This window comes from Alnus glutinosa, chromosome 4 (genome assembly GCF_958979055.1).
Source record: "Alnus glutinosa chromosome 4, dhAlnGlut1.1, whole genome shotgun sequence".
Lineage (NCBI taxonomy): Eukaryota > Viridiplantae > Streptophyta > Magnoliopsida > Fagales > Betulaceae > Alnus > Alnus glutinosa.
Window position 1 is genome coordinate 12,120,442 of NC_084889.1, and position 13,562 is coordinate 12,134,003.

General features: G+C 35.4%; 1 protein-coding gene across 1 annotated transcript; it reads left to right on the forward strand.

The window, feature by feature from the left end:
- Positions 1-245: 245 nt before the first annotated feature.
- On the forward strand, positions 246-7,340 carry LOC133865729 (vacuolar-processing enzyme-like). Its single transcript, XM_062302178.1, has 9 exons — positions 246-512; positions 2,413-2,577; positions 2,652-2,808; positions 4,864-4,949; positions 5,040-5,239; positions 5,562-5,610; positions 5,868-6,083; positions 6,345-6,551; positions 6,945-7,340. The coding sequence occupies exons 1-9, from the start codon at positions 297-299 to the stop codon at positions 7,125-7,127; spliced, it is 1,479 nt and encodes a 492-aa protein (XP_062158162.1). The 5' UTR covers positions 246-296; the 3' UTR covers positions 7,128-7,340.
- The last annotated feature ends 6,222 nt before the right edge of the window (positions 7,341-13,562 follow it).

Below are 13,562 nucleotides of genomic sequence, written 5' to 3' on the forward strand. Positions count from 1 at the left end.
AGGGCAGTTTTGTATTTGTAGACGATACGTCCATGATCTACGGCCAAGACACAACAATGTCATCCGATGGATACGAGGCTGTCGGCCCCACCCGTCTCATCTTAACCCTGCATCACACTCGAGCCAAAATTCCCAAGACCAACAATGACGTGTATGGCCGAGATGCAATCAAACCCCAAGCTCATGGGCTCCACCCCAAGTCAATCATCGAGAGCATCACTCTGTCAGGATATATCTCCCTGACTCTCTCAATTTAGGCAGCTCCAACCAATCAGAAAGAGCCCCAGCTCACCACCATGACTCTCATGCCCTCCGTCGTCGTCGTCGTCCTCCTCCTTGGCCTCTCCGGGTCGGCCTTGGCCAGTAGAGACTATATCCGGTTGCCCTCAGAAGCTTCGAGATTCTTCGGCAGAGATGGTGGGAATGTTCTTGATAACGATGACGAGACATCGGGTACCAGATGGGCGGTTCTGATTGCCGGATCTAATGGCTACTGGAATTACAGGCATCAGGTAATAATTTTACCTTTCCAGTTTCAATTATTTCAAACGTTTTGAACTTCGATCATGTTTTACTCATCTTTCTCAACTTGTTTATTCACAAGTATTTAATCTGTATACTTGACTAGAAAACAAAAATGTAACTTCTATACTTTTCTGATTTCTTTTTTTCTTCACCCTTGTTGGCTTTTGATTTTTTTTTTTTTTGGGTTTTTATTTGTTAATTTCCTTGTGAGTTCATGCCTGAATTTATTTTCCTTTGAACAAAATAGCTGAGAAATTTGGTTTTTTTTTTTTTTTTTTTTGAAGTGAAGAATTTGAGATTTCTTTCGGTTGGCTACGAACTATGTCTTGAGAGTTTGTTGCTCGTGTTTTTTATTCGTAGTTGATTTGATTTTTAAGAACCTCGTTTGGTGCTCTTGTGGTGTCAAAAAGTACGAGAAATTCCCCTTTTGCTTTACGCCAGTTTATTTTCTCCAATTCCAAATAGCTGGATTTTGTCCTTGTTTTCAGATTTCTATTTGTGAGATTGTTCTTTAAGAACCCAATGATGATTATGGATTCATTATTTGTACGCACTACACGATGGCCTAAAGTGGTAAAATTCTGTGGGAATTCAACGTTCAAGACTTCCAATATTGTTAGAAGAAGTATTTTAGTGGATTCTCATCCCAAACTAAACCTGGTTTTATCACAGTTTTAGTAAGAATCTTTTGGTTTTGGCATAGGATTATAAATTTGTATTGAGAAGGACCTTGTATTGCTCCAATCATTCTTATAGCGCTGAAAATTGAATTGACCTTCACAGACACATAATGGGAGCTTAGCAGCAGTGTCAGAGCCAGGAATTTTTTCTTAAGGGGAGCCATGGCTATTTATATGTATATATTCGAGGGTCTGGCTTACTTTCTGTAGGTACGTGAAAGCAATATGGGCTATGTTACATAGGAGCCAAGTGTGGGACATGAAAGAATGAGACCCAAGGGTCTTGAGTCATCACCAGATTACATTTTGTATTGTTCTTATATTATTAATCCCATTCCACGAAAGAATGTCACAAGTGCTTATTAAGTGTTGATTAACTTTCATCCTATATGTATTAAGTCATAAACTAATGCACATAATATGATCGTTAATAGATTGTAATTTATTAAATTAATGAGTTTGAGAAGTAAGAACACAAACAAAAAAGATAATCAAGTGAAAAAATAATAGAGTGGAATATTTGTCTCATAAAATTAACACAAATAAAGGAGGAAATGAATAAAAAAAATATGACAAAGGCCAATCTTGAAATGATAATTTAGAGTCTAACTGTACTTGAGGGCTTCAGAAGCTTGAGGGGGAAGCACCCTGCAGCCCCCACTCCCTTCGCCACTGCTTGGCAATTTGATATTTTGAGTTGGACGGACCACTTTGTGGTACACTTCGATAATATTGATTCAACATCTCTTAACTTCCATGTTTAGCTCTCACATGGTTCCCCACAATTATTCTTAGCTCTTTTTTCCCCATTTTTGACTCTCTGTGGGACTTTTTATGTTAAATCCTGTTGTGACGTGCTTCAACTTGAATCATCCCATTTTTTTTGTTGTTCTAGGGAATACAAATATTGCATTAATGAAGGAAAATGTATATTACAAGGTGGAGAAAGAAGATTCATCTTGACATGGGAAAAGAAAATAATATGCTTGGTAGCATAGTACTGTTATGTTGACTAGTTTAATGAATGTATAAAGTAATACGATCCATTTCTCATTGGTTTTCATATCATGAATGTTTCGTAATGCTGGTGTACTATTAAGATTTGAGTGAGAAACCTTGTTCCTTGTTTGTACTTGTGATTTTATTGTTTGAGTTGTTAACCCTTTTTTTCTTTTTTTTTTCTTTCCCTATTTCTAATTATTCCCAGGCTGATATTTGTCATGCCTATCAACTCTTGAGGAAAGGTGGATTGAAAGATGAAAACATTATTGTTTTCATGTATGATGACATTGCTTTCAATGAAGAGAACCCTAGGCCTGGAGTTATCATTAACAGCCCACATGGCAGTGATGTGTATCAAGGAGTGCCAAAGGTCAGATTTCTTTCCTTATGGTCTTAACCTACTGCTGATAATGTCGCCTCATGTGGTGGATTTTCATGTGGCAGGATTATACTGGGGAAGATGTTACTGTTGGCAACATTTTGGCCGTTATCCTTGGAAATAGAACTGCTCTTACAGGAGGCAGTGGGAAGGTTGTGGATAGCGGTCCCAACGATCATATTTTCATATACTATAGTGACCATGGGGGCCCTGGAGTGCTTGGTTAGTGGTTCTCTGAGAAATATATTTCTCATAAAATTTTGTAGCTTGCTTGTGTTGGTTGCACAAATTCACCCAATGGCTCAGTTCTCATTTGTTAGGGTTAGAAGTCGCTAAGCTGGTGTGGCTTACTAGATAGGGCAAGCCATAGATCTAGCTGCTGATAGATGCAGCAGTTATGGAGTTGGATTAGAGGCCTCAACTTCATTCGCTTTGCTCGATATAATAGGTTTAAGAATTTCTTTCTTAATATAACCATAAATAAATTAGCTATTTCCCTCGGGTCATCTCAGCTATGTTTGTTGTTATGTAAAAACAAAAATATAAAAGAAGAACAAATCCTGCCAATTTACTAATTCGTTGGAAGAGGCTGAACTCTTGTTGTATTTAAAAAAAAAAAATTCAAGAGGCATCCGCGAAGTAGATTGTGGTTGATAGAGTAATCCTCAATCATAATTTCCAGTATGAGTACTTTGCCCAATATGAAACTTGTGACTGATAGTAAAACACTAACTCCTCTGTTGATTTCCTATTGATTGTTTTATGGCTTCATCTCTTGGTTTGTGCAAATTCAAACAACACCCCCCCCCCCCCCCCCCCCCCCTCCCTTTCTCAAAACACGCACAAAAGACAATAGAAAGAAATGGTAAATCTGGTAAAGTGAGTTTTGAAAATGAGAATTGAGATTTGATTTGGTGGGGGCCACATTCAAAGAAGTGTTGAATGTGGAGTCTTTGTGTATGATAAAATTTTGAGAAGTGTTTTGGGTTTTAAAAAAAAATTAAAAAATATATTTACAAAAAATAATAAAAAAGTGGTAAAAAATTTCTGCCGCTGGCTGCCATTTCAGGCAGCAGCAGCAGCTGCCTGATCTCTCTTTGGCAGCCCCAGGGTGGCCCCAGATCTGCTTGGCGGCCCCGCGGCAGAACCACTGTAGCTTTTTTTTTTTTTAAAAAAAATTAGTTGTTTTTATTTTGTGTTTTATTTTTTGAGAACTATTTTGAGTTTTGTAATTTGTTTAAAAGTGTGTTGGTGGCGGGGGGCCACATCTGAAAATTTGTTTGGTTAACTAATATTGGGAAAGAATTTTCAGCATTTGAGAAGTGAAAAAGGTTTTTGAAAATTTTACGAAATGGGCCCAAAGTTTTTGAGAAAACATCTAGCCTCAGCCTAAAGCTATGAAGCATGGGTTCCCATGTGAAAACATATTTTTGTTGGTGTATAAATATGACTTATGAACATTGTCTCTAATGATTTGATGATATTTCAAAATGAGTAATGATATGTGCAAGACTGCTATCTCCCTCCTATTGAATTTTGATCCAGTGATGATTTTAAAAGTCATGTCACATTTAGGGGGATTGGAGTCTTGCATATAGTAGTACTCTTTCAAATTATATTACCCACCTAGTTGTAGAGGAACCGTGGTTCTTTCAAAGAGTTCTGGCCCCTAAATTCAAGGTTTTCTTTTTTTCTTTTTTCTTTTATTTTTTTCTTGGCTTATATTGTACATTATGCCGCTGGCAAGAGAGAAGGAAAGAAAGAAAATTTTGGCACTGACTAAACAAGATAGTGAGGCTATCTTATATAGGTGTAAGATTTTAAATCTGTATTTTCTTTTGTCCTCTATCATTTTGGGAACTAAACAAGTTATATGATGTGCACCCTCAATCACTAATTTTGTCCTCAGAATTTTTGCGGAATTACATCTGGAGAAGGATCTATTAAGCAGTAAAACTTTCAATACCACTCTCCCCTGAATGTATTAATTACCATTCCTTTTGAAATTGGCCACAATATTACAAGGCCAGTCTCTACTATAAGCCTTGGAATCTCTTGAGTAGTCCAACCTGATGTAGTTCAGACCACTCATGTTTCCAAGCAGTTGGTCAGGGCTTACACTAGTTTAAAAGTTAACTCAAGGAACTAATTTCAGTTTCTCAAATACATTTTGGTCCAATTAGGTTATGAATGCTATTCAGACTGTTATTTCATTGTAGAAGACTTGATTACGGATGAATTTTATATTCTCTTATCCGTATTGTAATTTGTTGTCAGGGATGCCTACCAGTCCTTACCTCTATGCTGGAGACCTAATAGAAGTCTTGAAGAAGAAGCACGCATCTGGGACCTATAAAAGCTTGGTATGTTACTAGCTGAACCGTCCTTTGCTTGAGGCATTTTACATTTTGGTCGGATTTTAATTGTTAGCTGACTACTTTGTAAAATTGTAGGTATTTTATCTTGAAGCGTGTGAGTCTGGAAGCATCTTTGAGGGTCTTCTTCCAGAAGGTTTGAATATCTATGCAACAACAGCAGCAAATGCTGAAGAGAGCAGTTGGGGAACTTATTGCCCTGGAGAGTATCCTAGTCCTCCCCCAGAATATGAAACCTGTTTGGGTGACTTGTATAGTGTTGCTTGGATGGAAGACAGGTACGCAAAACATGTGTTTAGAAAATTCATGTCATAGGAGAAGGGAAACAAAAGCAGCCTGTAAATATCAGGTTCTAGGAGTACTCTCAACTATATATTTGTACAAGTATCACCAAACTGATGGCGATTTACTTGGTTGAGTAGATTTTGCACATGCACTGACCTCTCAAAAATTGAAAAATGTCAGAAATAGAAACCTTTAAAGGTGAACTGATGTTAGCTGAAATCTATACCATCTCGGTCAATGATATTATTATACAATTGATAATGTTCAATTTATACTTTTTTGTTCAAGTTTTAACAGTCTTTAGTTTGTGATCAGTGACGTACACAATCTGCAGACAGAAACTTTGCGCCAGCAGTATGAACTGGTGAGAACCAACTTCATTGTTATAGACATTATAAATTGATTGGGTGGGGGGCGGAACAAGAAATCACTGGGTCTCTTTTCCAATGATATTACCATGCACTTAAAAGCTATTTTAGTCTAAAATGGGCAAATATAAGGTTATAAGGTCAAGAAATGTGTGTTTTCAAGGGTCTGTTGTATCAAAAGCATCTAGATGCCGTCTATGGCCTTATTAATTGCTAATAGCATTGTATGATTTCCTTATGTTGGAATTCACAGGTCAAATCGAGGACAGCAAATGACAATTCTGCTTATGCTGGCTCTCATGTCATGCAATATGGTGATATAGGTCTTAACAAGAACAATCTTGACCTGTATATGGGTACAAATCCTGCAAATGACAACTACACTTTTGTGGATGAGAACTTCTTGAGGCCAACTACAAAAGCTGCCACCAACCAGCGAGATGCCGATCTCGTCCATTTCTGGGATAAGGTTTGTTCCCCAACTCTTTTATGAGAATTTCTCTATTGCTTTTGCCCATAACTCACAATAACACAAGGAGCGCTTGATTATAAGGAACATGGGTCAACAGATGTAGCCTTTCTTTCTTGATGTGAAATTCGCATGCTCTAGCTGTAAATATAAGGAGCTCTAGATTATATTTTGGTAACCCAAACATTTTTTGCTTGGAGGCTGCCAGCCTTTAATTTTGGCCTCTATGACTCAGCCTTCTCTTTCTAAATTCGTTTGCAGTTCCGCAAGGCTCCAGAAGGCTCTTCAAGGAAAGTAGAAGCTCAGAAGCAGTTTTTTGAAGCAATGTCACATAGAATGCATGTAGATCAGAGCATGAAACTTATCGGGAAGCTCCTATTTGGAATCGAGAAAGGTTCAGAGGTGCTCAACATTGTTCGACCTGCTGGGGAACCACTTGTTGATGATTGGGACTGCCTTAAGACACTGGTAATGTCACCAATCCTCAGCCTGTCCTTTATAGAGTCTTTAAACACTTTTTTATTCCTGTCCATTTGTCTCAAGCAAAAATAAGCCGGATCCACTAATAGCAGATCGGATTTGGCTTAGGTACTGTAAAAAAAAAAAAAAAAAGTTACAGCTTGTAGTTTTTTCGACGGTTCAAATCTAACTCCACTCTCTCTCCCTTTCTCGTGAAAAACTTGGAAGTAAATCTGTGAACTGTTGTAGTTTTTTTACCGCACTTAAGCCAAATCTAAAATAAAAACGAAAGCGTCAATATCTGTGGGACTGTTGACTTGGAGGATTTTAACTTAAATTACTAGTAGTTGTTCTCTGGCTGTGACATGTATGAGTTAATGGTGTTATCTATGATCTGTGTAGGTGAGGAGTTTTGAGACACATTGTGGATCCCTATCACAATACGGGATGAAACACATGAGGTCCTTTGCCAACTTCTGTAACGCTGGGATTAAGAAGGAGCAGATGGCTGAGGCATCTGCTCAAGCTTGTGTCAGCGTGCCTTCTGGGCCTTGGAGCTCCCTGCAGAAGGGATTCAGTGCATGATTGAAGCATAATCTGCAACTTGAAAGACCACTTGATATGCGGTTCTCTATATTTATATATTGTGAAGATGGTTCCTATGATTTCCTCTGTAAATATTATAGAAATGAAGTTCCCTCTAATGGACTAAGCTGTATTGAAATACATGCTTTAATTGTAAGTAATATGACAGTGCTTGTTATGGTTTTATGAACATGCATCCGATTTTACTGTGTACCTTGAGCGGCTGCTCTCCATATTTGCAGTGTGTTCAAAGATGAGTCATGCTACTATTTACATCAATTTATCATACAATTACTGGCTGACATGACATGTTTTAGGCAGTCACTTAAAAAAAAAAAAATTAGTCATTTAAAATACTTCATGTCATTAAATGGTTGACTTGGGGTTGATTGAGCTTCAACTCCTGTATTACCCCTAAAGGGACGTTATTTTCAGGTCCAAATCCGACTCTCATATAGCATTTTCTCTTGAAATTAACGTGATCCTAAAAATGATTTGGCCACTGAGATTTTAAATTCGAATAATTATTTATTATTTTTATTTGAATAATAATAATATACATTTACCCCATAACTTAAACAATATATGTTTGAAAATTTACACTTTAGTTGCTTATAGTTGATGTTTGTATGTTTATTTACTGACTCTGGAATTAATATTTTGATAATCGTGGATTATTTTTAGAATGTCAAAAATACTCCTTAAAACATTGATAAACATATTTTCAGATGAAAAATAAATATATCTTTTTGAAATTAATGGGGGGCAAAGCCCCTTTTTTTGCTCCCTCTACTGGGAAGATTGAAACGCGCTCTTTGCCGTCGTTTCAGTAACTCATAGGGCTTCTCTCAGCTCAAGCCTGTGTAATTCTTTTCCAATAAAATAAAAATATCGTATAATTTTTTTTTTCATTAAAAAAAAAAAAAAAACAGATTTTTTTGTTCCCTTTCTTTTCGCCAGGCGATTGCTCATCTTTCTAATTATTGTCTATTGAATTGGTCTGCTACGTCCGAACAAAGAAATGAAAAAAATAAAAAAATAATAATAAAAAAATAAAATAAAATGTAAATGTAATAGAAGTCTGCAGTCCTAGGGAATGCTGTCCATAAAGGTTAAGAGAATCTGAGCGAATAACGACATGACACCTCACAATTCGCTGATTCGAGTGTTCGTGTACGAGCATTCATATACAAGACATTCTCAACGTCTTTATTGGTTTTTGCAATGACAGGCACAGAAGTCTGGGCACGTGTGTGCCCCATCCCCACTAAAACCATGGTACCATGACCCATTATATGCACATCAATCGATACCCTAAATCAGTATCTTATTTCTTAAGGAGAATACTACCTTTTTTAAAAAAATAAAAAATAAAAAAGAAGGAAAATAAAATGGAAAAAGAATCCACTAAAACAGGACACTGTTTGGGCCAAGTTAACTAAAAGACAGCCTACCTGATCAGGGGAAAAATCCTTTCATTTATACAGAAATGATTTCTTGTTTTTCCTGGTCTTTTCTCTTCTTTTTATTTTTCAAAATCACCTTGTTATGGACTACATTCTCACAATATTATGTTGAATTATTTCCTAAAAAATGAGTATAGTCTTTTTCCTTCTATTTGAAAATTTTAAGGATTAATTTGGGTGTGCGGTTTTTTTTTTTTTTTTAATTATATTATATTACTTTTTACTATATTAAAAATTATGAATACTGAAAAAATTTATTTTTCTGCACCTATATTTGAATGGTCTAAAAAATCTAAAAAAAATTATAAAAAGATGTTTGGTAATGTAAATTGAATTGAATATAATTAAAAAAAGTAAAACTAAAAATAATTTTTTTTTTTTTTTTTCAAATGTTACATAAATAACCGTTTCCCAACATTCCTATTTTAACAGTAATAAACTATTATTTCAACAATCATAAACTGCTTTTATGGTTCTATAAAAGGCAGATTTCATAAATTCATTTTACACATTTTTTTTTTCTCTTTCTTAATAGCCTCGTCAAAATAGCTTTTTAGTTATTTTGGTGAGTAAATTTAATGAAAACATTAAAAAACCACTCCCAGCAGCCTCACCATTTTAACAAAAAAATTTTGATGAGTAAAATTACTCACAAATTCTGATGAGTAATATTCACTCACCAATTTTGTTTCACATTTCTCTCACATGATTAGCACACTTTTTTCCTTTTTTCTCTCATTTTCTTCTCCCATCTCTCATCTCTCTCACACGATAATGTCCTTATTTCATGGACATGAAGGATTCTTTGTAAAAAGATTAAATAGAGAAAGAATAAAAAAATATTATTTAAATGGAATAGTGATAGTAAATAGTTAAAATGGTGAGGCTCCTGAGAGAGTTTTAAAAAAATGGCTCACCAGAATAGAGAAAAGTGATTTTTAACTACTTTAATGAGTAAAATTTGATGAGGCTACTAGAAATACTCTTATGCTCTTATACTTTTTTTTTTTTTTTTTTTTTTTTTTATATATTCTTTGTTCATAATAGCATTCAAACTTTGGAACATGTAAACTGTATTTTTTTTTTAATTTTTTTTTTGAGTAAGGAATATGTAAACTATTATTTGGGGCAGTATTGTATTTTAAAAACAAATTTTTTGTTCTCCCTTTGCAAAACAGTCTTTATTCATAAGCAATGATTAGTCGATGTAATATAAAAAATATTACATCCACTATTTCAAATTTCAATCATTGTGTTTTTATGTCGAAACAGTCTTTATTCATAAGCAATGATCAGTTTCTAATGTGTATTGGGCGTATCCCATCCATATTTATATACATTCCAGTTTATGCATGGAAAAGTGAAGCATTAGAATGGTCTTATCTCCTAAATATTCAGACGAAAAAAATAAATTCATCATTGGGAAAAAGAACTTGACTAACCTTTTGTTTTTGGTTTTCTAAGAAATTGTAATTTTCTATCAGGAATGCTATGTGAAAAATGATGACTCCTAAATTATCAACGGTAAATAAATATGCAACCGAAATCTGTCAAGCTATAAAGAGATAGATACAGATATTTTAGTTATGAAATGAAAACTCTTTGTACCAAAGAGAAAAACCACTCCAGGACTGTTAAACCCAAAAAATTCACTATTAAGAATAAATAGCTAGTTATAATATAGTAATACTCACAAATCCTTTTGAAGTAGTCGTACATTGAATTATAACACGTACCTATACGTGAACGTCTTTCAACCAAACCTCTTGTCTTGAGAGTTCTTCAATAGATCCCTTTAACTTAGAACTCATCTCTAAGTTAGATTTCAAACGGTTGAATAATACAACACCAAATAAAACTCTAAGAGAGTTAGAACATTTAACAATTTTTGCATAAACACCCTCTCTTAGCACACTAGAATTCTACATTGAATTCTTACAATTACAATTTACACAGCCTATGAGCCTCTTTAAATAGGCTTCAGAAATTCTAATTAGACTCAAACTCGAACTTGCATAGGCAGCGTCCAGACTTGGCTTCTAGTGTCTGGACCTGTAACTAAAACTTCATGAAATCACTAAAGCGCGTCCAGACTTGCAACCCTAGCGTCCAGACGGTTGCATAAAGTATTTCCTTCGTCCGCAGTCATTGCATCAGCGTCCGGACCTTCTTGCAGATGGGTGCTCTCTGTGGCTCACGTCTGCTGAACCGTCCAGACTTCTTGCAGAAGAATGCTTTCTATAGTTCGCGTCCGCTAAGATGTTTAGACCTTCATAGGACTCTGAGTTTCTGAGCTAGACGTCCGGACTTTAGCATCTTGGCGTCTGGACGGGCTGTAGGGAAAAATTAACTTTCTGAACTGTAAAGTCTCCAGAATCTTTCATTCAATAGGAAATTGCCATCTTAGGAATATTCTATGCAGATTCATGCCTTGATCAATCATTTCCATATTGGAATTAATATTCTGCAATGTTCATTTGAAATTACGATGTCTTTGCTATGGAAGCGTCTTTGCCAACTAGAATGTAGCCAATTAACATAAACGTACCAACACTATGTCATTTTATTTTGGATGCTTGAAGCCTCATTGACCTAAAATGATCAAGAAATATTATTCTTTAACAATGATGGTCTGCCAATCAAAAGCTCATTGGCCGATCTGCACAACCCCACAGAAATCAACCAAATCGAGAGTCTCATGTGTCCACACGCGCCACCAAAAGCTTCTGCCAGACATGCCACGCACCTTATACTCCTCCACATGCCGCCGCACGATGGATGCTTCATCCTTCTCTATTCTAAACTACATGTTGTATAGATGGTTCAACCAATAAGCGATATGCCGTTTAACTCCTACTAAAAAAATTGGAGAAACCGAGAAAACAAATCGGTTGAAAAAAAGAGAGGCCCAAGTGGCCTATATTTGGCTCACGTTAGCCCATATTTTGGCCATTTGCTGACCTAGTTATTTGACCTATTGTTGTCATGTTGTTGACCTAGGCCTATTTTCGGTCCATTGTTGGCCCTATTCTTCGGCCCATCTTTTGGCATAGTTGTTTGGCTTATTATTGATTTTGTTGTTGCCCCATGCCTATTTTAGGTCCATTTAATGGCCCTTTTTGGCCTATTTTTGGTCCAAGTTGTTTGGCCCATTATCAGCCAATTGTTGTTGGCCCAGTTTTTGACCCTTCTTCGACCACCGTTGTTGGTTGCCACCATCTCCAGTCGTTGTCACTAGCTGCCATCATCTCCAGCAACGTCTTCGGCCATCACCCTTAGCCACTATTTTGTCGCTATCACCAGATTGAGCTCATAATCTGATTTCATTGCATGTCAAACTTGATTATTGTCGCTACCATGATATACTGTTAAAGAACAATTGGTAATCATTTTGCATTATGTAAATAAGTGGGGTTATGTGACTTAACATTTTAAAGATATTACAAATATTAGCAATACCATAGCTACAGTATTGACGATGACAATTGAGTCAGTACTTAGCAAGCATGTGTTAAGTATTAGCAGATTGTGAGGAAAATGATACAATGAAGCTTGCTAGCAATATGTGAAGTGAGTTGAATGGACTTAAAATACTTATTTTGAACGATAATTCATCTGTTTATTATGTTCATTGTTGTGCACATCAGCTTTAATTAACTTTAGTTGTTGTTGCTTAAAATCACACCCAAATTAGAATTTAACTTGATTGATAGCATTTTTAATGTTTTTGGAGCATTATGATTTTTAATGTTTAATCCATAAAAGCATTATGCATTATGAAAAATGAACTGTTGAAGCTGTGGAAATACTACGAAATAATAAAATTTCTACTAGTCGTGGCTTGAATCAAGAAAATGAATCTAAAGAGACTTGGAGATACGTGTTGGAATTCTCATTATGGTAAACTTGTTAGTGTTATTCACATTTTTTTTTTTTTGGCTATCGATGCAATTGAATATATTGTAGAATATGGTTTAAAATTCTGAACAGAGAGCATAAGCAAATATACTAATTTTGTCGCTCCAAACTTTTGAATTTGCTTTCAATTTACAATTGATGAAAAATGTTTTGGGGGTTGTATATGAGTTATCTCAAGCATTACAACGAAAATACCAAGATATTCTGAATGCAATGAGGTTGGTTGAACTTTCAAAGCAGTGTTTTACAGCTATGAGAGAAGATGTGTGAAACTTTTGATTTGAAGAAGTTTATGTATTTTGTGTCAAAAATAGTATTGTTGTCCCAATATAGATGATATGTACCAATTGTGGTCACGATAAAAGGCTCAAAGCATGAAAAATTCACATCATTACCGTGTGGAGCTTTATTATATTATTACTAACATGCAACTCGAGGAATTTAACAATCGTTTTGATAAGATGGATTTTGAATTATTACATTATGTTGCGTGCTTGAATTCAGGTGACTCATTTTCTGCTTTTAACAAGGAGAAATTGTTTTGTTCAATTTTATTTGAATGATTTTTAAGCAATTCAACTCATTACCTTTGATAACTAACTTAAAATATATATCATTGGCATGCATTATAGTGAAAAATTTGCAGCACTGAGAGATTAGGCAGTTTGCTGAAAAGCTGGTATAAATGAAAAAGAATATTGTGTATTTATTGGTTTATTCATTGGTGACATTATCTTTGATTATACCAGTTGTGATAGCTATTGTTGAAAGATCATTTTCGGCAATGAAAATTATTAATATTCCGTTTGTTTCGACGTAAAATGATTTCTGTCGTAAAATATTTTATACGAAATCATTTTTTTTAAAAATGATATTCTCGAAAATATTTTTAGGCGTTTGGCTCGCACGAAAAAATTACGTAAAGTGAAAATGCAACTGTTGCTGGAAATTTGGCAACGTCCGGTTGCCATTGCCGGATTCCGGCAAGCATGTTTAGTCGGATATGGCCGGATCCTGGCTGGGATCCTCCGGACCCGGTCAAATCCCGCTT

Bases quoted from the DNA above. Each gene is read 5' to 3' on its own strand.
- LOC133865729 (XM_062302178.1), top strand. From the start codon at position 297: ATGACTCTCATGCCCTCCGTCGTCGTCGTCGTCCTCCTCCTTGGCCTC. The intron at 513-2,412 runs GTAATAATTTTA...AATTATTCCCAG, and splicing joins ACTGGAATTACAGGCATCAG to GCTGATATTTGTCATGCCTA. The intron at 5,240-5,561 runs GTACGCAAAACA...GTTTGTGATCAG, and splicing joins GTTGCTTGGATGGAAGACAG to TGACGTACACAATCTGCAGA.